The 27,060-nt window shown below is 46.9% G+C and overlaps 1 protein-coding gene across 11 annotated transcripts in view; it reads left to right on the top strand.

Moving 5' to 3' along the window:
- Positions 1 to 27,060, top strand: part of myocd (myocardin) — a 45,988-nt gene that overhangs the window by 16,410 nt on the left and 2,518 nt on the right. Inside the window, exons 1-11 of one of the 11 annotated variants that reach the window (XM_056429137.1) lie at positions 8,501 to 8,835; positions 14,373 to 14,438; positions 21,313 to 21,494; positions 21,954 to 22,058; positions 22,159 to 22,484; positions 23,161 to 23,317; positions 23,400 to 23,921; positions 24,075 to 24,590; positions 25,421 to 25,558; positions 25,951 to 26,079; positions 26,944 to 27,001. In XM_056429137.1, the coding sequence (XP_056285112.1) occupies positions 8,781 to 8,835; positions 14,373 to 14,438; positions 21,313 to 21,494; positions 21,954 to 22,058; positions 22,159 to 22,484; positions 23,161 to 23,317; positions 23,400 to 23,921; positions 24,075 to 24,590; positions 25,421 to 25,558; positions 25,951 to 26,079; positions 26,944 to 27,001 (2,254 nt within the window). In that variant the 5' untranslated portion in view covers positions 8,501 to 8,780. Of the gene's footprint in view, positions 1 to 8,500; positions 8,836 to 14,372; positions 14,439 to 16,983; positions 17,002 to 18,436; positions 18,695 to 21,312; positions 21,495 to 21,953; positions 22,059 to 22,158; positions 22,485 to 23,160; positions 23,318 to 23,399; positions 23,922 to 24,074; positions 24,591 to 25,420; positions 25,559 to 25,950; positions 26,080 to 26,943; positions 27,002 to 27,060 lie in introns of those variants that run through there. The other 10 variants (XM_056429140.1, XM_056429135.1, XM_056429133.1 and 7 more) reach the window with 10 other exon arrangements.

The following is a 27,060-nucleotide window of genomic DNA, read 5'->3' as shown; positions in this document are numbered from 1 at the left end:
ATTCGGCATTTTGGCCGTAGAGATTTGCCATCTTAGCTTTTTGGCAACCAGAACTGAATGAGAAATTTTTCTGCAACCCAAAAGGTTTCACTCAACCTTCAGAAATCAAAACACTGTGAAAGAGTTTCAAAGACAAAAACACTGACAACTCCCTGACCCGACAACGGCATGGTAGTGACCTGTCAATCACTACAAGGACTATAAGTTCAAAAATGAACATCATGCTGTATTGAATAAGACTCTACAATTCATGTTCACAATATTTACTTAGGGAATAAATCAAGGGAGAAGTAGTTATTTTCTCAGACTTATTTCCACAACCAGAGAGTCATAGAGAGAATGTAGCTTTCAGGCACTTCCTCATTGGCCCGACTGTTCACATCCAGAGGTGGCAGCCCAGTTACAACTGGGCAAACTGCAGCCGATGCATGGTGTGGTTGAAAGCTTTGGAAAAAGCTCGGCAGTGGACCGAGAGTTTTGCTGTCAAATTTCTGTTTGTTTTGTCTTATCCGTAAATTCCCCGATCCTCAGTGTAGACCGCACTCCGAACCCAGGCTGCCATGAAAATTGCCATAACCAATGAGGTAAAGGCAATAGTTTTCCACAGTTCACAATCCTGTAAGTTGAGTCAACAGCATCAGCTTCGCTTCATCCTATTACTCTCAATCACGACAGTTCTACAAGTTTCCAAACCCAGCGAGCGTGGAAAGGTGTTCTGCGGTTAACACACATGCAGACCACAAAGATAGGAAAAAAGACAGCAAGAAACACACACACATCAACGTGCAGCCATTTCAGAACCCTAGAACAACATTCGATCATCACCCACTGAGCGTCTCTGGGGTGTTAAAAGCAAGCAGGACCATGTAGCTGTTGGTGCCCCTTTGTTGTTTCAGCTTTCAGAACCGGGCAAGGAAGAAAGGACGGTTTGTCCGACCAACTACCTATCGCAGGAAAAATAATAAAAAAGGCAACGTACCGAATCAATGGGTCTGCGTGACGATAGCGTTAGTTCTTACTGACAGGTCGCATAAGTCAGGCCTCTCAACGTCCCGCAGAGTGGAGATAGCACATGTAGCGATGTGTTTGGTTTGAATGGAGAAAGGCAGAAGACGTCCCCCTGATGAACGCTCCGTGGGGCTGATAAGACGAACTCCCCTCGAGGCCGGCGGGCAAACACATGGAACACACGTGCACACGTATAAGATAAACACGCATATACGCAGCACGACACGGTCCTATAAATACGCCTTTGGCCCCGCGGGGTCAAGTAGAGTCCAGCCCAGCAGATAGCAGCTCTGTGGCCCGTGGAAAGCCCTCCGCCTGCTCTTTGTCTCTCAGCCGCCTCAAACGCTGTACCCAGATCAGATCAGGCAGGGGTGGACCACAACAAAAACAAAAGAAAATCTGACCCGGTATCGGCGTCTGGAGCAGCATGTTTTACTCCGTCAAGTAGACGTCAGCGGGGGAAGGAGGGTGTGTGGGGTGGGGACATACCAACAAATACATGGCTCCAGTCGGTCCTCACTGAGAGGAAGAATGTGCTGGCTGACAGGCCGTTTCAGCCAGGCCATTTAGAAGTGCTAGACCAGCTCGGGAGATCCAGATAACTAAATATTTGCACAATTGGGTCTTTCTTTAAGTCCTCTATTAGTTCTGCAATGATGCTGTGGTGGGACCGCGTCCCTGTGACTCCCTGAGCAAGGCATGGACATACGGGCCCTTCACTCCTCACTCCCTTCATGGCGTGTGGAGAGTCATTGGATGTATGTTCTCTTCAGAACACGCCATGCTACGAAAATAATTATTGTAGATCTCGTTGGTTGATGCATTCCATTAAGCCGACTGCCAGCAGGACATTTAAAGAAATATAAGCTGATCGATTGGGGTGATTATTACAACTAATACTCTTTGTCAATTTCACAAATTTGAACTTTACTGTTTTCTTTTCTCCGTGAAGCCTGATGGAAGACATTGTTCTGGCCCAGATGGTGGTTCCTCTCTTTCATCTGGCCCGATAGTCACGGACGCACACGTGAACAACAACACGCTGGACTTTGAGTTATTAAATTTCTGATAGCGAAGTTTCGGGAATACCACATAAAGCCAGCCCATAGCCCTCGGTAATAGGCAGGAGTTAGAGTTAAGCTGTGCTGATGCAGGCCCGTCTCTTTGTTGAAGCCTCACAGACATTACCCCCCCCCCCCCCTCCTCCTCCTCAGCCTCTTCATCGCCTGCATACGGCGGCGGAGGCAAAGTCAATTGCCGAAATCTAAACAATCACAATAACACAAAGCAGCGTCTCCCCTGTGTTGTGGGGCTGTTACACGACGTGGAGACGCTCCATGTCCCCCGTGTTCCTCCACTCGACGGCTCGCAGCGCCGCCCTCTCTCTAACACGGACATCTACCGCCTGGTGTCGGACGAGCGCTCGCCGACCCACAGAGGGCCGAGGAGAGAAAGTGAGCGAGCAAGGGAGCAGATAAAGATGGAGAGGAAGGGGGGGGGGGGTTGTTGGCTGGGCCCCGTCTTTCTGTCTATTCTGGTTTGGGTTCGGCTCCCTGGAACTTCTTCATTATGAAGCTCGTAGCGCTGGACCTGACTCCATGTCTGGCTCCGTCCACTTGGCTCTTTCCCAGCCTCCTCCACCTCCTCTCACATTCTGGCCCCTCCACCCTCGTCATACAGCATGCCGTCGTTCCCCCTCTCTGGTCTCTTATATTATTTATATGGCACATACTCCGCTTTTCTCTCCCGTCTTTTTGTTTTCAGCCAGCCGACTTGTGTCGTGAGAAACCCTCCGTCTCCTGATAAGACTGATCTGGGTTCAGATATGAAGCACTGAATCGTTCTCAATCCCACTTTCAGCCGCTCAGCCCGACGACTTCCTGCATGTTTTACACTAAACGATCGACGACGGCTAAACAAAACACAGCTTCAAGTTCACTTAAACACTTGAAGGACAACGCGGAGGGAAATCTACACACACATCAGAGTCCAATTCACTGAGCTGCTCCTGAGTTACCGTTGATATGCCGGGATCTTTCCATTCAGGTCCAGCACCGTCTAGTCTTCACACCACTCAGAGCTCTTTAACACTACATGACATCATTCACACCCTGATAGGAGGAGCTGAGGTTCCACCTGCACACAGGAGTAACTAACATTCACACACCGTAGAACAGCTACGGGAGATATTAGGGGTGAAGTGTCTTGCCCAAGGACACATTGATATGGGCTAGTGGATCCGGGAATCGAACCGCAGATCGAAGGACGATCCGCTCTACCACTGAACCAGTCAACCCTGATGTCATTTCGTAAATTATGGTCGTGTAGAGGCAAACAGACCATAACGCAGGTTTGCTTTAGGGCGGGGCTACTGTCGCGACCAGAAACGTATCACCTCCCAATGGTGGTAACTTCTGTTCATCGGCTGCTCAAAAGACAACATGGCAACGGCTGTATGCCAAGATGGCGATGGGGAAATCGGCAATTGGCAGTGAACCAACCAATGGGTGACGTCCCCATGACGACGTCCACCTCTCTTTGCGACCGTGTGCAGGACTCGTCCTCCAGCACGCTGACTGGTGGCTGAGTTGTTTGCGTTTACCTGAAGGCCACCCAGCTCCGAGAGGAGAGCTGCTATCGGAGACGGCACTCAGACTGACGGCACACAGCTGCTGCCGGGGGCCACTCTGTCTGTCCCTTTACAACACACAGCGCCCCCAAGACCCCCCACCCATTCCATGTAGACTCCTGACCACCTCACCTCTTGCTTCAAACAAAGTATCTCTCCCATACTCACCCCACACACACCTCTCTGACAGCCGTCTAGTCCATGATTTCATGTCAATACATGTACCTTCATAGTCTCCGCTAATCCTCCCCATCTGGGTCAAATGTAATAGAAGACCCAGTTACCATAACTTCATAAGCAGTAAACCTTTTGGTGGGTGGTGGCCATGCCCCCGGTTGATTTACAGGAGGTATACCAGCACATGCTCATTCACACTACACCTAACGGTGGTTTCTCGTCCCCGTCCTCCTGTGGCCTTGTCTCAGGTAGATGGCGAGGGACAGCTGGAGTCCACACATATGAGCGATGACATTCAGAGCATTTGAAACACGTGACCCATCAGCAGCTCAGTACCACTGATTCATCTCTCATTGCAATGATAGCGTCACAGTGTGACGACAGTCCAGACACGTGTTACATAACCAGTGTTTGTACTTCCCCTCTGAATGAGGACTCCATGTATATGATATTTGGTGCAGTTTGGGCATTTCAACCAGCCACATCTGCTTCATCTAAAACACCAGAAATCACACAAAACACTAACACTTATGATCTAGATGTCTGAGCCGTTGGCCAATAAACACATTGTGCTCACTGGACGCAGCGTGGAATGTGTGTGTGAATATGCTCCATGCAAAGACCGATGACTTATTGCATTTGTCATACGCATCACACAGCAGCGCTGAGACACACGATGGACAAAAATGTGCACTCGAATCTGTCTAATTGGTGTATGAGTGTGATCTTCATCCAACACACACACACACACACAGACAGACAGACACACACGCACACACACACAGACAGACACACCGCTCCAGACAGTTCAGATGAGACTTGTCACATCCGTTGACATAGGGCCCAATTAAAGGGGAGGATTAAGCCAGGGCTGGGTGACCTCTTCAGGAATCTCTCTGAGACGCTGTGTGTACACTGTCAAGCCCTCTGACAGACCTCCCCTTTAAGCACTTTCACCTGCTAATTAAGGTACGTGTGTGTGTGCGCCGCACGCGCGTGTGTGTGTGCGTGTCACACAGTCGAGACAAATGTAGCCGCGGATGTCCGCGATAGATTTGCAGCCCGAGACTCCTCTCTGTAAATATTTGCCATTGCATTGTGGGGGTTTTCGGCCCTCGCTCCAGCAGACGTCGGGCCGGAGCTCCAGCGAGCAGATCGCCCGTGTCATTTATTACACTAAAGCGTTGTACGTGTTGGTGTGTGTGTGCGGAGGCTCCTCTGCAGTGTTTATGGTGTGGAGAGATTAAAACGGAGCAGCGAGCTGGACGAAGCTCTCAATGACTGATTAGTGCTGTGTCACTGCAGCTCTACACCATGTGGATGTCACACACTACTTTGTGGGAAGCCGTTTTATTTACAGTAGCACACTTCGTAGTGGCATGGCAGGAAATTGGCTGATATTTGAAGAGAATACGAATGTTGGGGCAAAGCCAAGCCGGAAGGGGCTCATCGGGATAAACAAGAAGCCATTCAAATCAAATGGAGGGAAGAATTACGAGAGGGAGCACTGCACACACTTCTATGACAAGCTATATATACATATACACAATACATATATACATATACGCTGTCATATACTGCCTCCAGTGGGAAGACAAGATGACTTGATGACTTGAACAGGGGCCTTAGAAATCCGGCCACTATGGAACACCACTCCAAATCGACTATAAAGAAAGCATGGGAGAGGGTTTGGGGAAAATAACTGAAATATTTTATTGATGTCATGCCCCTCTGTGCAGCTATTAGGCATCAGTGCACCATGAAGTGATCCCCCCCCCCTCCCCCCACTCCCGGTCTGTAGAGTCCAACCTGGAAACATCACAGAAATGCTTTTTCTTCCTCTGAAAGTTTAAGTCTAACTATAAAATGACTTGCATATGTAGTTTTTATATAAAACCATTTCTAACTTACTTATTTATTTTCTCAGTAAAATTTGTTATTACTTGCCTTTTTAGTTTTTCTATAAAATTATTTCTTACTTGCATATTTTGTTTTTATATAATATTATTTTTTACTTACATATTTAGTTTTTAAGTAAAATTATTTCTTGCCTATTTAGTTTTTATATACAATTATGTCTTACTTGCATATTTAATTTTAATATAAAATTATTTCTTACTTAAATATTTAGTTTTTATATACAATTATTTCTTACTTGCATATTTAGTTTTTCTATAAAAGTATTTATTACTTGCATATTTAGTTTTTATATAAAATTATTTCTTATTTGCATGTTTAGTTTTTATATAAAATTATATATTACTTAAATATTTAGTTTTTATATAAAACATTTTATTACTTACATATTTAGTTTTTATATCAAATTATTTATTTCTTGCATATTTAGTTTTTATATAAAAGAATAAAAGACAAAAGAATAAGTGAGGTTGTTTGTCTGTTTTTAAGATTACATGTATTTATAAAGCTGGATCAGGAGCCTCATATTGAGTGAGACGTTAGCCTAGCTTAGCATTAAGACTGGAGACAGGTGGGAAGCTGTTGCTAAAGAATAGGATATGTCTAAAGCTCAGTAATAATATACATCTTGTTTGTTTCATCTGTATAAAAACTAAAAAGTGAAAAATAGCGATATTTACAAATGAGAAAGCGTTACGGGAGTTGGCATGTGTTTTTGAACTATACAGTCTTAATGCTAAACTAAGCTAACTGTAGCCTGGCTCTATTCCAGGCTTCGAACACAAACATGAAGTCCCATCGTTTTACCGTTTCACGGATATTTGGTATATTAGTTTTTATATACAATTATGTATTACTTGCCTATTTAGTTTTTATATAAAATTATTTCTTACTTAAATATTTAATTTTTATATAAAATTATTTCTTACTTGCATATTTAGTTTTTATATAAAATGATTTATTACTTGCATATTTAGTTTTTGTATAAAATTATTTCTTACTTAAATATTTAGTTTTTATATAAAATGATTTCTTACTTGCATATTTAGTTTTTGTATAAAATTATTTCTTACTTAAATATTTAGCTTTTATGTACAATTATTTATTACTTGCATATTTAGTTTTTATATAAAATTATTTTTTATATCAAATTATTTATTACTTAAATATTTAGTTTTTATATAAAATTATTTATTACTTGCATATTTAGTTTTTGTATCAAATTATGTATTACTTAAATATTTAGTTTTTATATCAAATTATTTATTACTTAAATATTTAGTTTTTATATCAAATGATGTATTACTTGCATATTTAGTTTATATGTAAAAGACTAAAAGACAAAAGAATAAGTGAGGTTGTTTGTCTGTTTTTAAGATTACATGTATTCTTCATAAAGCTGGATCAGGAGATGGTCTCTCATGACGAGCCTCATATTGAGTGAGACGTTAGCCTAGCTTAGCATGAAGACTGGAGGCAGGTTGGAAGCTGTTGCTAAAGAATAGGATATGTCTAAAGCTCAGTAATGATATACATCTTGTTTGTTTCATCTGTAGAAAAACAAAAAAATGAAAAATAGCGATATTTACAAATGAGAAAGCGTTACGGGAGTTGAACATGAAGTCCCATCGTTTTACCGTTTCACAGATATTTGGTAGATTAGGGCAATCCACTTACAATACACCAGAACATAGACACGTCCCAACATCCTCATCCTGTTGGCTTGGTGTTGTTTCTACTGTGTGTTTCAAGTGGCCGCATTCCATTACACGTTGAATTTAAGCCTGGCAATAAACAAGCGCAGAGGAGCCGTGTGGCGCCCCGGTGACGCCCAGCTGACTCCCCGTGATGACGGACGTTTGGGACACTCTGCGATGTGATTGGCCCCCTGAGGAGAGCGGGCGCACAGCGTAGTTCAACTCGGACAAGTGTCCGTCTGGTATGTGTGAGCTGGAGCATTGAATCCATTATAAGGAGTACGTTTTCTTTATTAATGTATACCTGATGTATACCTGATGTATAACTGATGTATACCTGATGTATAACTGATGTATAACTGATGTATACCTGAAGCAGACCCATGCAGCTGGAGGTAGATCAAATACATTATTAGTGTAACTTACCACAGATTTGTGATGAGTGATGAAACTGATGAGCACAGTTCTAAAAACGTGAAGCTCATGTTTCATCCGTAAGACGCTACAAGTCTCTTTTTTTCCCACCGCTCCAATCTAATAATACAACGACGACAACAAGCACTTCACACCACTGTGAAGGCGACTCGGCAACGATGTAGCCGGCCCCGCTGTCTCCTTGTGGAGTGAACGTGTCACCACTACTCCTCTGTTTTAGGACCAATAGTCATTAGAAATCAACCAGGAGTTGACTATTTAAATTACAGTTATACAAATCTAGACCAGAACATATCCAAGCCACTTTTGTTGCAGCGGGATGTAGGCTGACATGTGGACTTGTTGCCTCCTTGCTTTTCCTACTTTCTCCCTCCTGGCTGTACTGCTGCTCCACTATCAGCGACTGTCTCTATCTTGATACATACACACACACACACTCCGCTCTAATGACAGTCGGCAGGGCTGATAGGCAGATATATTTACACTGGTGGCTACGGAGGAAGCGCTGTCCAGCCTCCGGGATGTGGCAGGCGGGGCTTCGAGGAAACCCTGGCCGGGTAGCCCCTCCCTGAGTGGGGCATATCTCCCTGCTGTCCCTGGCCCTGCTCAGAGTTCTCAGCTAGATGGGACCAAAGCTTCACTGGCCCGCAGACTCCCACACTCCCACATCAGCCCCCGGGAGAGAGCAGAGGAGAGGAGGCAGCAAGGGAGCAGCAGCTAGTGTGCACTTTGGCTAGGAGAGACACCACAAGGAAGCCCGTTTACCTCCAGAGCTGTGGATGAGGCAGGCCGGCTCCACTCCATCTCATCTCAGCCTGGAGTCCAGAGGTGGCCAGCGGGGTCCCAGTGTGTACCGCTTCTCCAGAGCCTGACTCTATTTTGCAACCTTTGAACACTGGACCTGTACTGTAAGCATTATGACTCTACTGGGCTCTGAACACTCCATTCTGATACGAAGCAAGTTTAGATCAGGTAAGTCCAAGACACGGACTCTCTGGAGGTGGCAGTGGCTGTGTTTATTCTTTAGAGCCTTGCAGACACTTAGTCTGCCAACGCATGGCAAGTAGAGGCGAGTAATTAATCTATCTTGACTCTTGAATGAGTGGTGTTGACAACCCCAATGTGCTCTTCAGGGACAGGTGTAATAGACTGTGGGCATGTGGCGCTACGAGGGAGGAGCACAAGTCAGACACCCACCTGAGCACTGATCTCTGAGGACAGCCTGTCACACTGAGCGTTCTCCTCCTACAGGCCCGGTATGTTAGGGGGCGTCTCGTGCAGGTTAGTGCACTTGTTGCATGCCGGTCGCTAACCTGCTGCTGGGGGAAGCCGGCGAGGCGTGCTCCCTCTGTGTGAAGCTGATGGAGTGAGAGTAAACACTGGAGAGGGGTCAGAGGTACCTTAATGTAGCGGAATTGGAAGCTGATGATGTTGGTGTGTGTGTGTGTGTGTGTGTGTGTGTGTGTGTGTGTGTGTGTGTGTGTGTGTGTGTGTGTGTGTGTGTGTGTGTGTGTGTGTGTGTGTGTGTGTGTGTGTGTGTGTGTACCTGGGCACATCGAAGAGGGAGGAAGGGCACGGACTACAGCGCTGATTTAAACTCCCCCTTAACACACAGCAGCTGTTGGGGCTTTGTATCCATCTATCTCCTTCACACACACACACGTGCACACACACGTACACTGTCTGTCTTTATATTCGACATACGAGACTAAGCGTGTGCATGTGCTGTCCTATGACGGTCTGTGTTGTCTGATCAACACTGCCACCTCCCTGAGGAAGCTGTAACTGATGGGGGCACCAGCCGCGCTCCGAGCCAGCGCTCTGCCTCTGCAGGCTGCTGTGAATGTTCAGCCCGGTGGCCTCGGCGGCTTCAGCCCTCACTGGCACTTTGCCTGTGAGTCGTAATTGCCTCCCAGAGTAAATGATGCTTTTCCTTTTGAGTTGTTTAGAGCAGAGCAGCGGGGTGGGAAATGAGCCCTGGTGCTCCGGGAACAGGACAGGGTGGACGCCTGTGTCGAGCAGCAGCGAGAGGCTTCTCCCCCACGGCTCATGTTCTGTGGCCTCCGACCCACGTGCTCTCACTGTCTAATAGAGCGCAGCTGTAGATACGCTCTCCACTGCAAGACAAGTTGTCTTCATACATGTCTGCTTGATGTTAACATCGGAGGGATTGATGTTGGGTGATACAAGGTGCAACTGTGAAATTATGAGTGTGTGAGTGAAACGTTTTGCGTAAGAGAAGTGAAGATGTCCGTAAATCTCTGAGAGATAACGGCTGAGGACAAGGGGAGTCTGAGACAATCTGGTTGTGCAGGATTTACAGTTTTCTTTAAGCTGCATCAGTGAAAAGTGAAAGTGAAAAGTGAAAAATGAAAAGCAGCAACTGTTTTGTCTGTGACTCCGTTATCAAAGCCATGGGAACTGCTGCTGCTGCGCGGTGGAAGCTAAAGGGAAGATAAAGATCACACTTAAGTGCTCCCCATGGACCGCCAAATGTTTCATGAGTGTGTGTGACTGACTAGTTCTCATGCCGATTTGATTAACAGCTCAAAGAGCTGTGGTCCGCTCCACCATTACATCACGACAGAGGTGTCAAGAATAAGTTGAATCAATACGGCAAGGTGTCAACCAGCTGATGAGGGGAACAGGGAGTCAGCAGCACCTGTTTCATATCAGATGCCACACCCAACCCACCATGTGTGAAACCTCCTGGTTGTTTGGTGAGCTACTGAGGAGACTTGGGATTGGACGTAGTGAAGGGAAATATCCTCGATCAGATCAAGAGTTATTTGACTTAAAGAGCAGATGTCTTACTGCCTGCGTGTCACATTGGATTGCCATTAAGAGGGGAACAGGACAACAAGTCACCACATAGTTCAGGACTAAGCTTGTGATCAATTCAAATGAATTACTGAGAATGAATTACATGAGTTGGAGCGTTATTGGTTGCCTCGACTGTTCGGCCCATCATTGACCCTGGCAGATATGCGAATATTCTTGAGAAGACTTATAGGCAATAATATGAGAGACACAACTCAGACACACGCCACACACAATGAGCGGCGCTCTGGCAACAGATTAAAAGAAGCACTTACCTGTGGAATGGATTGGCTTTTGAGCTCAAGGGACTTTTTTTTTCTCCAACACAAAACATCAGCCTCCGATCCCACTGTCGATTGTAGGTCACAGTGAACGGAGCTGTATCTAACTGGTGGAGTGGAGCTGTATCTAACTGGTGGAGTGTAGGCTCTCCCTCATCTGGCTCACATTCACTAACCGGCCTCTAACGGCTCAAGACCACAGATATAAAATATGCCGTTTCTGTTTTAAAGTAGATTTTCACTTTACGCAGCCGTATTATAAGTAATTCTTCATTCAGGAATAAAGCATTCCTGCTTGTGCCGATGGAGCGTTCAGGAGAGCCCACGTCGCTAACGCAGCCGGCATCTTCAACCAAGTAGTCGAGTGTAAAGGTGTGGTGGTGTTATTCTTAATAATATTAGACAGTTTATTTCTTGTGTGTTGGTTTTGAATGTGTGATCCACAGGAGGAGAATATCCCTCCACTGGCCTGTGTAGCTATCACCACTTCAAAGCAGCCAAACGATCATTTATTGATACATGAATCAGAAAATTTGTAAAGGTTGCTGTAGATTTGCACGTCGTTTGTTGTCTTCAGTGTGAATGTTCCGTACGGTTCGGTGATGTTTGATCTCTTGGCCTGGCTCGGGTCCTCTTTCTCCAACATGTTCACGCTGCAATCAGGTCCAAGCTTTTTAGGAGAGAGCAGATTTTATGGCAGCTGCTGCGCTGTTTCAGACAGAATTATTGATAACCTTTTGGAAAACGTAGAGCAACGAAGACTCTTTCAATTATGACATGCAATCTGCATTTCTACGGATAAAATGAAGCCGTTTAGCTGACTAGAAAAAGGCAGCCGCCGTCGTGTTAGCTTGTTATGCTAGCTTCTGGTAGCTGGACAGTCCTGTAAACAAGCTACACAGCGGTAAAGTGGTTGAGGATTGAACACCGTGGGTTGTGTTAGAATAATGCTACGAGCAGCATTGTGTCTTTTTTCATTGAAAGAGCACATAGCAGAGCTATCAGACTGATAACGGCATAGTTTAAAGCGCGAGGGTTGTGTGAGACGTGTTTGTGCCTGTATACGTGGATGGGTGCTCACCGTTGAAGAGGATGACACAACCTTTCACTGAGGTTCAATCGGTGACATGTATTGGTCAGCTTTCGGTGGTCACTGAGCATCTCTGTGATGTTGTAAGCAGAAGGTCATGACCCCCTCACTGTAAACTAAAGCAGATGTCAGATGAAGGGAAGGGCCTGCTGTGACATTATTGAGGGGCTCTCCAACGAGGGCGCTACGATGTGGCACCTGAGCATGCTAATGTTAACGTCAAACAGTTCGAACAGTCAGGACATTAAAGACGGAAGGTTTGAGAACCGTGAGCTGTAAGATGAACCACCTGAGGGAGATAATTAACCAAAGGGAAGTCAAGAAGAAAGTGATTAGGGCCCTGCAGCAAAGGAGGAACATATCATACTCGTGTGTCAGATCCAGGATCTCATGGAGAGACCTTCAAATAACAGCAGGGAGGAAAAACACACACCGACAAAGAAAGAAAGAAAAAGAGCCACAGACACAAACAGACCAACAGACATGGGGGAGGCTCTATGTTTATGACCCTGCACTCCCACCTAGACCACTTCTACACACACACACAGCATGCAGAAACGTGCACACACGCTGCGGACCACACACTGGCTAGCGGATCTGTTTAAAAGCCAGGAGCTGTGTTTATCATTCCCTACATCCTGCTCACAGAAATATTTGTGAGCAAGCAGCGTTGTTTTTTTCTCCGTGTTTTCTGTATGCATTAGTATTCAATTCAGTTTATTTTTTGGAGCCCACAATCAGAAATAACACATTTTTCACAGAGGGCTTTACAATCTGTACACATACGACGTCCCTGACCTTTGACCTCACATCAGATCAGGAACAACTCCCAAACAACCCTTTCACAGGGAAAAAAGGGAAGACTTCAGGAGAGCAACAGAGGAGGATCCCTCTCCAGGATGGACAGATGAATAGATGTCATGTGACCAGATGTTACAACACATTCAATGAATATGACAGAAATTATGAATGATGAGTAATGTGCAATGAAGAAACGTGAATTCATCCATAAGGAGAGAAAGAAGAGGAGAGAGGTGCTCAGTGTATCCTAAACGTCCTCCAGCAGCCTATCAGCCTATAGCAGCATCTCTAGGTCTGGACCAGGTGAACCTGATTCAGCCCTAACTATAAGACTATGAAGAGGAAAGTCTTCAGTCTCCTCCACATGAGGTGACTGTGTCTGCCTCCAGGACTGAAGGTGGAGCTAGTTCATAAAAGAGGAGGAGCTTGATACCTGAAGGCTCTGCCTCCATCCTACTTTTTAAGACTCTATAAAAGACTTTAAACTTCTCAAATAAACTATTATGATGTAGAAAGTCACACAACTGATTTGCGACCACTTCCTCAAGGATCTTGGAGAGGAAGGGAGGTTAGAGATCGGTCTGTAGTTAGCCAACACCTCTGGATCCAGAGCGGCTTCTTCAGGAAAGGTTTAATTACAGCTACTTTGAAGGAATGTGGTACAGGCCTGTTAGCAAACACACATTGATCGTATCTAATAGAGAGCTGCCAATTAAAGGCAAAACGTCTTTAAGCAGCCTCGTCGGGATGGAGTCCAGGAGACAGGTAGACGGGGTCCAGGAGAGAGGAAGATGGGGTCCAAGAGACAGGTAGACGGTTTAGAAGTAGAAACCGTTGAAGACAGTTGGTCTAGGTTGTTGGGAGAAAAGCATCCAAGTATTCACTATTAATAAAGGGCCTGATTTCTTTATGATCCTCCTAAACCCCCCTAACCCCTTAGGCCACAGTGGAACCCGGGATGTCAGATAGAGATGCTTTGTCATGGCCCCCGCCGTCTGATGCAGACGCCCAAGGTACCCTTTAGTGTGCGTAACCAGTGGGTTTCAAGTAGCTAAAGAGTAAACCCCTGTGCGTTATGATTGAACGCTCCAGTGATGACGCAGTATAAACCAAAACAACCCTATGTAGGTTTGGTGGTAGGGGAGGGGGACAGGACTTTGACCCAGCAGACAGCTGCTCCGCTCTTGGTCTTTGTAACTTTAAGTTACACTTCTACAAATGTCATATTTCATAAGGCAAACGTGCTGTGTCGTAAAACCTGAGTGTTTTAGTTTGAACTCACAGCGTTAGCCACGTGCTGACTGGGCCAAAGGGAGCGTCCCAGTTAGACACACTGGGCAGCGTGTTGAGTGAACCTATCAATCAAACTGCCAGGATGAAGGATGAAGCGGCATGTACAATGGGTTGAATTCTCAGTCTCTTCCTGCTTCTTGTCTGTCTTTTACCCGTCTTCCCACATCTCTTTCTCATCTTTCCCCCTTCTTGTTCCTCTTCCCCTCCTCCGACTCCCACTTCAGTCCTCCAGTTAAGACTTCAGCAGAGGAGGACACGAGAGCAGCTGGCCGACCAAGGCATCATGCCTCGTGAGTAACGCCTTCCAACACCGAGCTGCCGCACATGCAGGCGCACACACACACACACACACACACACACTTCCACTCACCTGCTTTTAGATGCAGTGTGATTAGAGACCGAGGAAATGGGGAGACACACAATGAATAAGCAAGGGACACACACATCATCATCCGTCACACATGGATACAAAATAACAACAACAACTAACATATTATTAACATATTTTCTCACTGGCCTCTTGGGGCCATGCATGTAGTTTTGGTTTCATTTAGTAGGTAAACTAAATGATGATTTTCAGAAACAATGTCCTGTAATCCACAGAACATGCTGTGAACACATTTCACTTGAACACTTTTTGTTGAAGACATAGCCCCAACAGGACTTGTGTTGTGGGTTGCATAGGGACATGGTTGTGGCCGTTACATTTTATGAAGATAACTTTACTACAGTGAGTGCCACGGCCAGAAGCCCCGACGCATGAAACCAAGCCCATCTTCATGGGGACATACTAGATACTACGGGCAAGTTGGAAAAAGTGTTTTATTTGGGTGACCTGGCTCCACAGTGTGTCAAAGAAGATAACCTTTATTATCTCCTCCGGGCTTAGTTGTGTGTTTGGTCATGTGTCCGCTCCTGACGCCTCATATTGAATGTGATTCACACTTTTTGAAAACACAGTTTATTATTTGACTCATCACTTCTTTTAGACATCAATAAATGCTTCAATTTGAATATTGTTTCTTCCAGATGAGGAATTCTTACAGTCTTGATTTGCACGCCAAGGGTTATCGGTAGGACTGTTGGAGACGATAGTTAGAGCTTCTAATCAGAGGAAGCGTCAATCAGTCGTCATAGTTACACAGAGCCTAATAACAGGTGCTCGGTGTGTCACTTGATCTCCCTAAATGAGAAAGTGTCCACATTTAACTTATCTGTAATTTGCACAACCGAACAATGCCAACATTGAGTTATGGTGATTGGCGGCTTCATTATATTTGTGGCCACTTGGGGGCAGCAGAACACACTGTGAACAACACCGACATAGTATCACTTCATAAAGTTGACATGGCGAGCATGTGAGCGGCATTAGCATGCAGATGGAAATGTTTCATAAGTCCAATAGCCGTCCTCCTTTGAGCTCTGTTTGTTCCCAGCTAGTTGCTGACTTTGTCTGTCGAGTGCTCGGCAGGACGTCTTTGGTCATTTATTCAATTGTATATATAAAGAAATAAAACATTTTATTCAGATTTAATTTCAGAAATTCAGCAATGAAAAAAACTAATGAGGAACCGGTTTTCCAAAGTAATGTCATAGAGTATAAAAGGAGAGTAACATGGATGTAGCTGTGCGAAGTATGAGCGCTCATGTGCCCCCTGACCTTCAGGTCTGACCCCTGACCTTCAGGCCTGCTTGGCTCAATAAGGAGCCTCATCTCACAAGAATCAGATAATTGAGTCTGACATGTATCGTGACATGTAAAAAGAAAAAGATATGACTGATTTGTGATTATCTATTGCAGTTTTAAAATGAAATCAGATGCCAGCAGCTTGTAAAAGAAGAAGAAAGGAGAAGGAGAAGGAAGGATGGAGACACAGAGACACGGAGATACGGAGACACGGAGACACAGAGACACGGAGACACAGAGACACGGAGACACGGAGACACGGAGACACAGAGACACGGAGACACGGAGACACAGAGACACGGAGACACAGAGACACAGAGACACGGAGACACGGAGACACAGAGACACAGAGACACAGAGACACGGAGACACGGAGACACGGAGACACAGAGACACGGAGACACAGAGACACGGAGACACAGAGACACGGAGATACGGAGACACAGAGACACAGAGACACAGAGACACGGAGACACGGAGACACAGAGACACAGAGACACAGAGACACAGAGACACAGGGAGGAAGAAAAAAACACTTCAGAAGACAGACGCTCCAAGAGAGGCAGAGCTACTCCAGAGAGGACAGAGGATCCAGAGACAGCGACGCAAGGGGAGCAGGTGAATATATGCAGACAGACAGGCAGGCAGGCAGACAGGCAGACAGACAGGTCGGTGAGTGAGCGCTGAGGAATGCTCCTGTGCCTCAGAGTCGGTACCTGTTTCCAGAACAACAACAACAACAACAGGAGCTACTTCAGTCACATGGCGATGAGAACAAGGAGACGAGTGTGCGCGGCGTGCTCTCGTTTCCTTCCTGGCGCTACGGTGACCGGCCTCTCGTGGTCTTCAGGTCGCGGTAGCGCCGTAACGTGGCCGACACACCACAGGCCACGAGTGTCAGGCGCATGTGTTGACTGGCATTTACAGGCTTACGTTAAAACATCCATGAGCAACCTAAAGCGTGTGAAGCATGAGACGGCTGTGGGCAGAGAGATCCCTCTAAACTAAGATGGTATCCATTCCTTCAGCAGCACAGTGTCGTGGGAGCGGTGAGCAGGACCAACAGGGGACTGGGGGACTTGAAATGCAGGCCAGGGATTTGTTGAATGATATCTCTGGCAGCGCTGGCCGTTTCACAGAGGCTCCGGCCTTCAGATAAACTGCTGGTAAGTGTGCGGGGGAACGGAATCCAGAGGCCCGGCGAGGCCCTATCAGTTTCTAGGAGTCTATCACAGATAAGGCATGGAGGAGGAACGCAATTGGCCAGCAGGGCTGCAAGCGCTTTTAAAAAAAGAAGTTTCAATTGGCCGTTTATCTCTTGATTGCAGGCGGTGGCGTACATACTTTCATTGAGTCGGTCGACACTTTCTGCCCCAAACGCTCTGGATGTCGTATCGCTCCAGCAGCAGCGGCGTCTGTTCTTCCAGCTCCTCATGTCGAAAACAAGAGGTTCTTCAGGCGTCTCAGCATCCTTCAGATGCTGGCTGTGTTATTCCTGCTGGGGAGATGGACACGGCGCAGGGTCTGTGTATATATTACCCAGGGAACATCTGGTGTTTATTAGACCGCTGCAGAATCCGCCCCAGCCTCTCAAGCCTGACTGGCGTGTGGCCTGCATAGGAGCACACTGTCTGCCTGCCGGCCACGGGTCTGAACACACACACACGCACACACACACACATACAATCTAATATTTCCTCATAAAGATAATAGGGCTGTAGCTGCAGGTTTACTGTGCTTTTTCAAACACACACACTCCCATTCCCCCAGCAGCGGCGCTTTAATCCTCAGGGGACGGGAACACAAAGGGAATGATTGGGGCCTAATGCACCATACGTCTCCCCTCTTAGTGCAGTGTTTACGTTTGACGGATACAGTCAGCAGGTATATGCTCTGCAATAGGTTTAAAGTGCGTCCCATGTTTTAATACTGCTGCAGAATGTTTAAAAGTCTGTAAGCCAGCCTCAGACTCACTGGATCGTGTTACCTTGCGCCGCAGTGGGCCTCGCGGCCGAGGGCCGGCGCGCTTTGGGGCAGTTTGGTTACACAGTTTAAACACACTTAAAGCTCTGTGTGTCCCTGTGATGTCCAATCAGGTCCTAAATCAGGCCCTGTGTGACAGGTGGGGAGCAGAGTGTGAGACAGCGGGCCGGCTCGGTGGGCAGCTGACTTATAAATAGACGATGATGTCATCCTGCCGGTGGACGGCGGTCCAACGTGACCACGGGCAGCTGGTCTTTCCCCAATGCATTCTGGATCATCTGCTTCCCTCCATCTGAGTGGCATTCCGTGCCTTCATCCCGCCTTCCTTCCTACATTCCGATTTTCTTCCCTTCTGTTCCACTCTTCTTTCCCCTCTTAGTTCCTGTTCTTTAATTTCTTTCTCCCCAATTTGATTTTGGTTCTCTAACATTACTTTCTGTGTTATTCATTTCATTCTTTTTGATTTTCAAATAAAGAAAGCTGTCCTCCCTCCGCTCGTCTTTCAACCATTCTGTTTTTTCCTTTTCTCTTTCCTGACTTTCTTCATCAGCCTATTTTTCTTTCCCTTTCTTCATTTTATCTTTCATATTTATCTCCTTCACAAAAAGTTTTTCTTCTTTCTGTGTTTTTTCCGCCCTTTCATCCTCCTTCAATGACATACCTCAACAAATCCGCTCCTTTAACGGGACATGTTCATGTTGGAATTATATTTAAAATCCATTTTTCATCAGACGATAGAAATCCACTGTCAATTCAATGTCACTGCTTTTATTTCAGCAGTGTGTCATCACTCATCAGTATCCAGCATTATGTTTGACCCATTGAGTGCCGGTGCTGCAGTGATCTGGTGCTGTGGAGAGTTTGGAAAGCGAGCAGGTTAGCTCTGATTATTTATTCTGGATTAAACGAGGACCCTTTAATTACAGCCGCTCCGTTTATTGTTCTTGATCTCAAAGTGTGTAGCTGAAGTGGGAGTGGAGCAGCTGAACGGCCCCAAGACAGAAATATTGATTATTGAAGGCTGAGGGATGAGCATATTGTTTGAGGCTTTTTGGTGGTGCCAAAAAACAGCCAGACGAATATATTCAATTTAAATAGAATTTAATTCCCAAAAACGCAGTGTGACCTCAGCCATGTTTCATTTTAGGCGTTGTGATTTATTGATGAATTAATTTGAAAGATATTACAAATAACTAGTAACAACTGCCTTAAAAATTCTCTTGTGGAGTTCAAATGAAGTGTATAGAGCTGGAGAACTTCTAGTGAGTACACACCTTGATGAAGTGTCCTTCCAGTGAGTACACACCTTGATGAAGTGTCCTTCCTGCTGTGTGTGTCAGACCTCAACAGCCCATCCACAACCCCACATCAGTTATTAATAGAGAACAGATCTATAAAGCTAATGTTACGTATATTGATTATTTTTTAAACTCTTAGTAACGGGACTTTTTAGAAAGTCATTCTTTCCACCTTTTTAAATGTAAGTCTCTTTCACTGCTCATTTCCTGTCTTTCCTCAATGCAGAGCAAGAACAACTATGTATATGTGTTGCTCAGAGAATGTTATTTACATATTTACATACTCCTTCTTTCTTTAAACAGAGATGCAATGGCCACTTGTAGCACAGAGTAGACTTGCTGAGACCTCCACCTCCCTGTGTTTGATTTAAGGAGGTACACAACATGCATGAGACACGTTGATGTCGGCCTGAGCCCACTGTGCCGCTCAGGCCTCGCACTGTTTGTCTTCTGGTCCTCAACGCGCTCCTCACTCCCTCTATATCACTCTTGGCTGTGTGAGCAGTGTTGTTCAGACTCCGGTGCTCTGGAGGTTTTATGTTTGCCCCCTTGAGCTTCCCGTAAACATGTTGCGTAAAGGGACCGGTGGGCCGCCGTCAGCTGGTTTACACTACCTCAGCAGGAGGAGGGGAGCGCCGTTTATTGAGATGAACAGCAGCTGTATTTGGTTCCACCCTTTTTCCTTCCAAGTGGCGGTGAGCGTTTGAGTTGGAGTGCATCCTCTTGTGGGCGTACCTGTGTGTGTGTTTGTGCCTACCTCCTGTCCTCCTCCCTTTGTCTCTTTAACGGGCCTCCATCGCTGTGACGGGACCATGCTGCTGCATCATTAACCCCTCGCCTTAAAGCTCCACATCCCTCCACTCCACACTCCCACAGATTGATTCAACCTCTGTCATTTTTAAAACTATGTGACCAGCTGTCACTTCCAACCCGGCCACTTGAAAAGAGGAAGTGCACACGGCTTGCAGATTTCCTGCAATACTGCCTTCTAAATCTCCCGCTGACATCACATTGACTTAAAGACTCATGGAAACAGCATCTCGATGGCCGTTGAGAATGCTGGGGAGTGAAGGAGTTCACTGTGAGCAGGTGGGAGGAAGTGGCCTTTAGCACTATGCTGTGCGTAGTGGGTGCTGCGAGGTCACAGGTTGAGCGTTGTGCTGTGAGTGAAACCAGGTTCTGTTCCTGCCTGTCACATGATCGGATACAACAGGAGAATGTTATACCTCCATACACACACACACACACACACCTCCCTCCCATGGCTCTGTCCCTTCAGCTCTGTTAGATAGCCACTCTTAGCTACTCCAATTAAAGCTGTGTTCCCTATCAGACCGGCCAATCAGGAGCGAGGTGGATGAAAAGTGGCGGCGGCGGTGTCTCACATATGGTGTAACACCTCCGGCTGAGTGTGGTACGAGGTGTCAGTGACAGGCGGGCCGTGTGTGAGTACCACTGGTCACTTCCATAGGACGTCACCTGCAGGCGAGCCACAGCTTCCAATAAAGTTGACCTCTGAGATGACCTCTGTTTGCCTGCTGGTTGTGTTACTGTTTACAACAGAGCTGTAGAGCCTCATGAAGACAGACGAGCTGACAAGTCACTCTGACAAGTCCTCAAGTCTCCAGCATCTGCTGCATGCCACACTGCGTTCACACACTGATGCAATCACACACACACACACACACACACACTGCTGCAATCACACACGAATACACACACACTGCTACATTCAAACACACACACACACACTGCTGCATTCACACACACACACACTGCTAAATTCAAACACACACACACACACTGCGACATTCAAACACACACACACACGTGCACACACTGCTACATTCAAACACACACTCTGCTGCATTCAAACACACACACACACTGCTACATTCAAACCCACGCACACACACTGCTGCAATCACACACACACAATGCTACATTCAAACACACACACACACACTGCTACACACAAACACACACACACACACACATTGCTACATTCAAACACACACACACACTGCTCAATTCAAACACACACACTGCACTGCTGGGTTCGTACACACACAGCGTGATGTAATAGCACAAAGCATCGAAGTATGTCTGAACAACTAAAGTAGAAGCTCAGTCGTGAGGAACCTGAATGTCGTGTTCTCCTTCTGGAGGTGAAGCTCTCCCTCTCTCCCCTCAAAGTGAACCATGGGAAGTTCCCGAAGCAGGAGGACTCGTACGTGTTCGAGGAGGACAGCAGCAGTGAGAGTCTGTCTCCAGAGCAGCACCACAGTGATGAGTCGCAGGGCTCCGCCTGCCCTTCATCCGAGGCTGTCGGCAGTACGCCCTCCTCCTCCTCACCTGCCCTCACAAGCCCCCGACAGGTAACAGACACCTCTCTCCTGACAGCTTGGTGTTCCTCTTCTCTGTCAGCAGTTGTTTCCACTGCTTTGCTTCTTCTGTCCTCTTGTGGCGATGGAGTGAACTGCACCTCCATCCTCAGCCTCCTCTGGTTGGACCGTTGGACTGAGCTGAACGGTCCAGAGCCATCCCGCCTGTTCCCCGGCCGCTCAGGATGATCTTATTCTAACAGTCACGTGATGGAAGTCATGCCAGGACAGGATGGTTTATGTTCAGGCTTCTGTCCCTGAGATGTTCCAAATGAAAAGAGTTGCTTAGTGTTCAACATACAAATATGCAAGGTATATATAGTGGAAGAACGACAGGTGGCATCTTCAAATGTCCGGTTGTGTCCACCCAGAGCTTCAGTCCCCAAAGTTCTTCCATTAGGAATGTACATGTCTGGGAGACGGTATTCAGTGTGCCGTGTGATTCGTGAACAGGGAGGTGCTGCCAGAGACCCACCCGACCACGGCCAGCATGAAGGGCTGTCTGGTGCCAACAATAGCCAGGCTTCCCCCCCAATACCGGTTCCTGCGATTGTCAAGGTCAGGAACATTTACTGAACGTTCATCTTCCTCTTGCTTGGTGCTTTGGTGACTCTCATTGTCTTTCCACTTTCTATCTCACCCTCCTTCCTCACAACAGTCCAAGACTTCAGACAAGAACCGGCACAAAAAGCCCAAAGATGTGAAGCCGAAGGTGAAGAAGCTCAAGTACCACCAGTACATCCCTCCGGACCAGAAGGCCGAGAAGTCTCCTCCGCCCATGGACTCGACCTACGCCCGACTCCTCCAGCAGCAGCAGCTGTTCCTGCAGCTGCAGATCCTCAGCCAGCAGAAACACGCTCACACGCACCCACAGTCGCAGCAGCACACACACGCACACACTCCGCAGACACAGGCCCAGGCCCAGGCTCAGCAGCGGCAGCCCTCTTTCAGCTACCAGCCCCACCCGGCCACCCAGACCCAGAAGTGAGTGGCTCTTTCCTCAAGGTCTCATTACCAGCGTTCTCTGGAGCTTCAACCACAGGATGTGACCCTTCATCACGGGCAGTTTGCTGAGGTCCTTGACCCTTTTATTAATGGCGTACTACTATTAATAATGGAAGCGTTCTTACTTTCTAAGCCATCACATATTCAGATATGCATAAGTCATTAATAAAGGATGAGGAGTTTCTCAATTTTTAATGAGCAATCAGTAAAACTTCATAAGTGACTTCAAGTTTAAGGCTAACTGGTCTATAAATAATGGAGTGGAAGACTTAAGAAAAAAGCCATTTGTGCCAATGTGTAATCCATTCATAAAGGCTGCCTTATGGGGCTCAGTGGTGAGCAGGGTCCGTCCTCTAAACCAGAGGATCGGCGGTCCGATCCCCGGCTCCACTAGCCCATGTCCATGTGTCCTTGGGCAAAATGTCTCCTGTAGCTGTTCTACGGTGTGTGATTGTTAGTTACTGCTGCTGTGCAGGTGGAACTGTAGCTCCTCCCATCAGGGTGTTAATGAGTATGAATGGTTGAATGATGTCATGTAGTGTTGAAGTGCTTTGAGTGGGAAGACTAGAAAAGAGCTCGACAAGTTCATTTATGAGAAAGTTGTCCCGGGTTTTGACTTCACGCTGTGAGTAACACTTCCATTGCGCCCCTGCAGAGGAGCCAGTGAGCAGCCGTCAGCGTGTGGCACCAGCGGCCCGTCCAGCCAAGCCAACAGTAACTCCTCCTCCCCAGTCAAGAACACATACGCCAACCAAAGCAACATCTCGCCGGTCCAACCCGGGCCCCTGCCGGCTAATCTGGATGACCTCAAAGTAGGGGACACAAAGTGAAATGACCACAAGAGAGCAGTACACTTCAGACACTAGAGATGTTAACGTGTGTTTCCTGTGTCAGGTCTCAGAGCTCAGGCAGCACCTGCGTATTCGTGGCATGCCCGTCTCCGGCACCAAGACGGCCCTCATCGAGCGCCTCCGACCCTTCAAGGACTCCAACGCCGGCTCCTCGCCCTCTGGCTCCTCGGACATCACCACGGTGACCTTCCCTGTCACGCCCACAGGATCCCTGTCCTCCTACCAGTCCCCGTCCTCCTCTAGCGTCCTGTCCCAGGGAGGATACTACCCGTACCCCAGCACCTCCTCCACCCCTCCCATCTCTCCTGCCTCCTCCGAGCTGTCCCTCAGCGGCTCTCTGCCCGACAGCTTCAGCGACGTGCCCATGTCCTCGCCGACGCAGTTCGCCCTGCAGCCGTCTCCGGCCCAGCTCGGCGTGGAGGACGGCCCGGCCGGGGGGGGAGGCCCGAGGGCGGGGGAGGGGGGAGGTCTGGATGGAGAGGAAGCTGAGAAAGATAAGATGCTGGTGGAAAAGCAGAAGGTGATTGAGGAGCTGACGTGGAAGCTGTACCAGGAGCAGAGACAGGTGAGTAACCAGGAGAGGTCATCATGAAGTATGAAAATACATTGATATGACAAATATAGAGGAATCAACAACGGACGCTTTAATGTGTTAAACTTCTCAGCTGTATTACACAACGTCTTTTTAGCCGTGTATTTCAGTATTGACGTTCTATAGTCTTCTCTCCAGGTTGAGGAGCTGAGGATGCAGCTCCACAAGAGGAAACGCTGCTACGGAGCCACACAGGACACCGCCCCCCCTCCGCCTCACCCCCCCATGCACCACCAGCAGACCCCCGCCATGATGGGGCAGCATTTCTTTGGGGTGACTATCAAGCAGGAGCCCATGTCCTTGTCCCCCAGCTGCCCTCTGTCCTCTCCCAAACAGCTGAAGGGCTCTGCTGGCAGCTGCATGGAGGATCTGGGACACTGCACCAACCCCCTCCCCACTATGGGGGGCCCCGGTGGGCCACAATGTATGGACACTTCCTCCGGCAGCCCCTCCACAATGTCTGCTTTCCTCAGTCCCCATTGCTCGCCACAAGACTCCCCCATCGGAAAGCCTTCCAGTAGCCCCCAGCCTGCGTCTCCCAATAACCTCTACCTGCTGCCACCTCCGCCGGGAAGAGACGGCTGCGGTCACCCCCACCCACACCCCCACCCCCAGGCCAACAGCAGAGCACGCCACATGCAGGTACGATGCGTTCATGGACAGAAAGATCATTCTTATATGTTCTGTAGACGAGTCATCTAAAAGAATACCAGGTGATGTCAAACCAAGGGTGGTGACTATTTGCTACTGTGTTGTTATAAACTTGTGTAGAGTATTCTGAAACTGGGCACTTCGCAGATGATGGAAAACAGGCTTCTGGACGCGCGTGGATTAAGTTATTAACATTTAATGGCAGGAAGTGTAGAACAAACATTCAAGGCGCTCTTCCTCGTGTCCCGGCTCCCCGCTCCTCCGGGAGGCCTCGGCGATTACCTGTGGAAGAGGGTGATCTCTCTAAAACACGGAGTTTCCTCTCACCGGTCGAAACGTCACTTCCGGTCCAGTCGCTTTCACAATAAGAGTCCCGTCTTGTTATTGTCCGCATTAAAGTCACTTTCACAATAAAAGTCTTGTTATTGTAGGTTACTTCACGGAATTCAACCGGCCTCGTCAATCTATAATACTAACATACAGTCACTCTCATGCAACATACATTAATTCTTGCCATTTACCTTTGCATAGAGTAAACATTACCCCTATGCTTCATAATACATTAATAACAATATCAATATTCTCCCTAATATTTTCTATTATAATATATTTCTATATGTATTAATTTAAAACATAAGACCTCTGCAGATGTTATCAAAATAAACTATTACAACTTAACACTTGCCTTGGTTAATATTGAGCTAGCATGCTTAGCTAACCTTTTTCTAGCATTTAGTCATATGGGAAGTGTTGGAGAAATGAAAATATGAATGTGAGTAGGAATGATGTTCCTGTATCTGATGATGTAACTGTTGATACAGATGCAGCAGAAGAGCGGCGGCCAGCCGGGGAACTGCTCGTATCCCTCTGACCAGAGAGGCCTTCAGGGACTCTTCAGCTCCACAGACTGTGGCCACAGCGGCTCAGCCAAGCCAGACAACCACAACATGCAACCAAAGGTACACGCCATGTCAACGTGAACAGCATTTCAATGTGGCCATGTGTGTGACATGTACCTCATCTGAATCACCTCACATTCACGAAACCGTTTTTAGTTTAGTTTCTCTTTTCTATCCGTTTGTGTCTCGATGATTGTCTTTTTGTTTTGAGGTGCGTTGCCACAGTTGTCATATCTCCTAGTCCCTCTTGTTTTCATCACATCCTTCACATGTTGGTGACTTTTCCTTTACAAGAACACAAGGCCAACCCTTTTCTCCACATGCAATGTTTAATGTCATGAGGTGATTCCATCTCGAGGGCCTGATTCATAGTTCTGCAATACACTCACATTGGGTAAGCGTCCCTCTTCTAATTGGTGGGCTAATGTCACTTTTCACTATGTCTCGTATAGATGTCAGTAGTGCCCTCTCCTCGGCATATTGGCCTAAAGTGCCAGGTCTCTCCCCCGGCCTTCAGTAGCTCAGATTCAGATGCATCAGACATAAGACAGCCCCCCCGCTATGAGGATGCAGTCAAGCAGGTAAACTGAAACTCACCAGATCACGGCTGGCCACAGATTCTATTGACCTCTCGGCGTCGCTCTAATTCCACTCTCCCTCCTGCCTGCTCTCTTTTGTCTCTCCATCACCTGTATTGCACCTCTTTTGTTCATCCATTGGCTTTGTCCACTGCACGAACGTTCCACCCTTTACGAGTCTGAAGCTGTTTTAGTCCTACAAACGTGTTCTGAAGGCATGATGATGCAGCTGTCTGTCAGTATTGCCGACGTGGCAACTTTATAAACGGTGTCTCTATCACAGTGTATTTCCTCACCACGTGTCTTGGTCACAATACTTCAAACCAAAACATAGCAATTGTAAAGGTTTCTTGATATTAAAAGTGTATATAAAAAAGACATTAACTTATATATTGTTAAGGCGACTAAATGGTAAACACACTGTGACTCATATGCCCTTTACTCGTTTTACAAGTCAACATTGATCCATTTATACACTGACGACTGAGGCCGCCAGGAGCCACCTGCTTATCAGGAGCGATGAACACACACACACACACACACTTGCTTAACTTAATGCTCACATTAAGGGTTACCCAAATGACAGAAAGTGGTCTTGAGGTCGAGTAGTTTCTGTGATGCCCGTCTCTGAGACCACAAACACAACGGATGGTTATTAGAGGAAGTGTCTTCGTTGTATCTCAACCAATAAACTGATCTGCCTCCAACACAAGTTTGTATGACTAAAACATTCTGGAAGTCTTTGTAGGCCGCTTGAAAACTGGCATATTTTTCATGTAAAATTCTTTCAAATAATCGGATTACAATTTAAATTCTTAAAACATTGTTCAACTGATAAAAATAATCACTCTCTTATTACTATTCCAGCAACTGACCAGAAGTCAACAGATGGACGAGCTTTTGGATGTGCTCATAGAGAGTGGAGGTAAGAGATGTAGACTGCACACGCAGGCTGGTTGAAGGTGTAGAGAGCATTGGTTTGGT

The sequence above is a fragment of the Pseudoliparis swirei genome, chromosome 13 (assembly GCF_029220125.1).
Source record: "Pseudoliparis swirei isolate HS2019 ecotype Mariana Trench chromosome 13, NWPU_hadal_v1, whole genome shotgun sequence".
NCBI classification, from domain to species: Eukaryota; Metazoa; Chordata; class Actinopteri; order Perciformes; family Liparidae; genus Pseudoliparis; species Pseudoliparis swirei.
The sequence above is the reverse complement of the archived record's forward strand: the minus strand, read 5'-3'. Positions and strand labels throughout refer to the sequence as shown.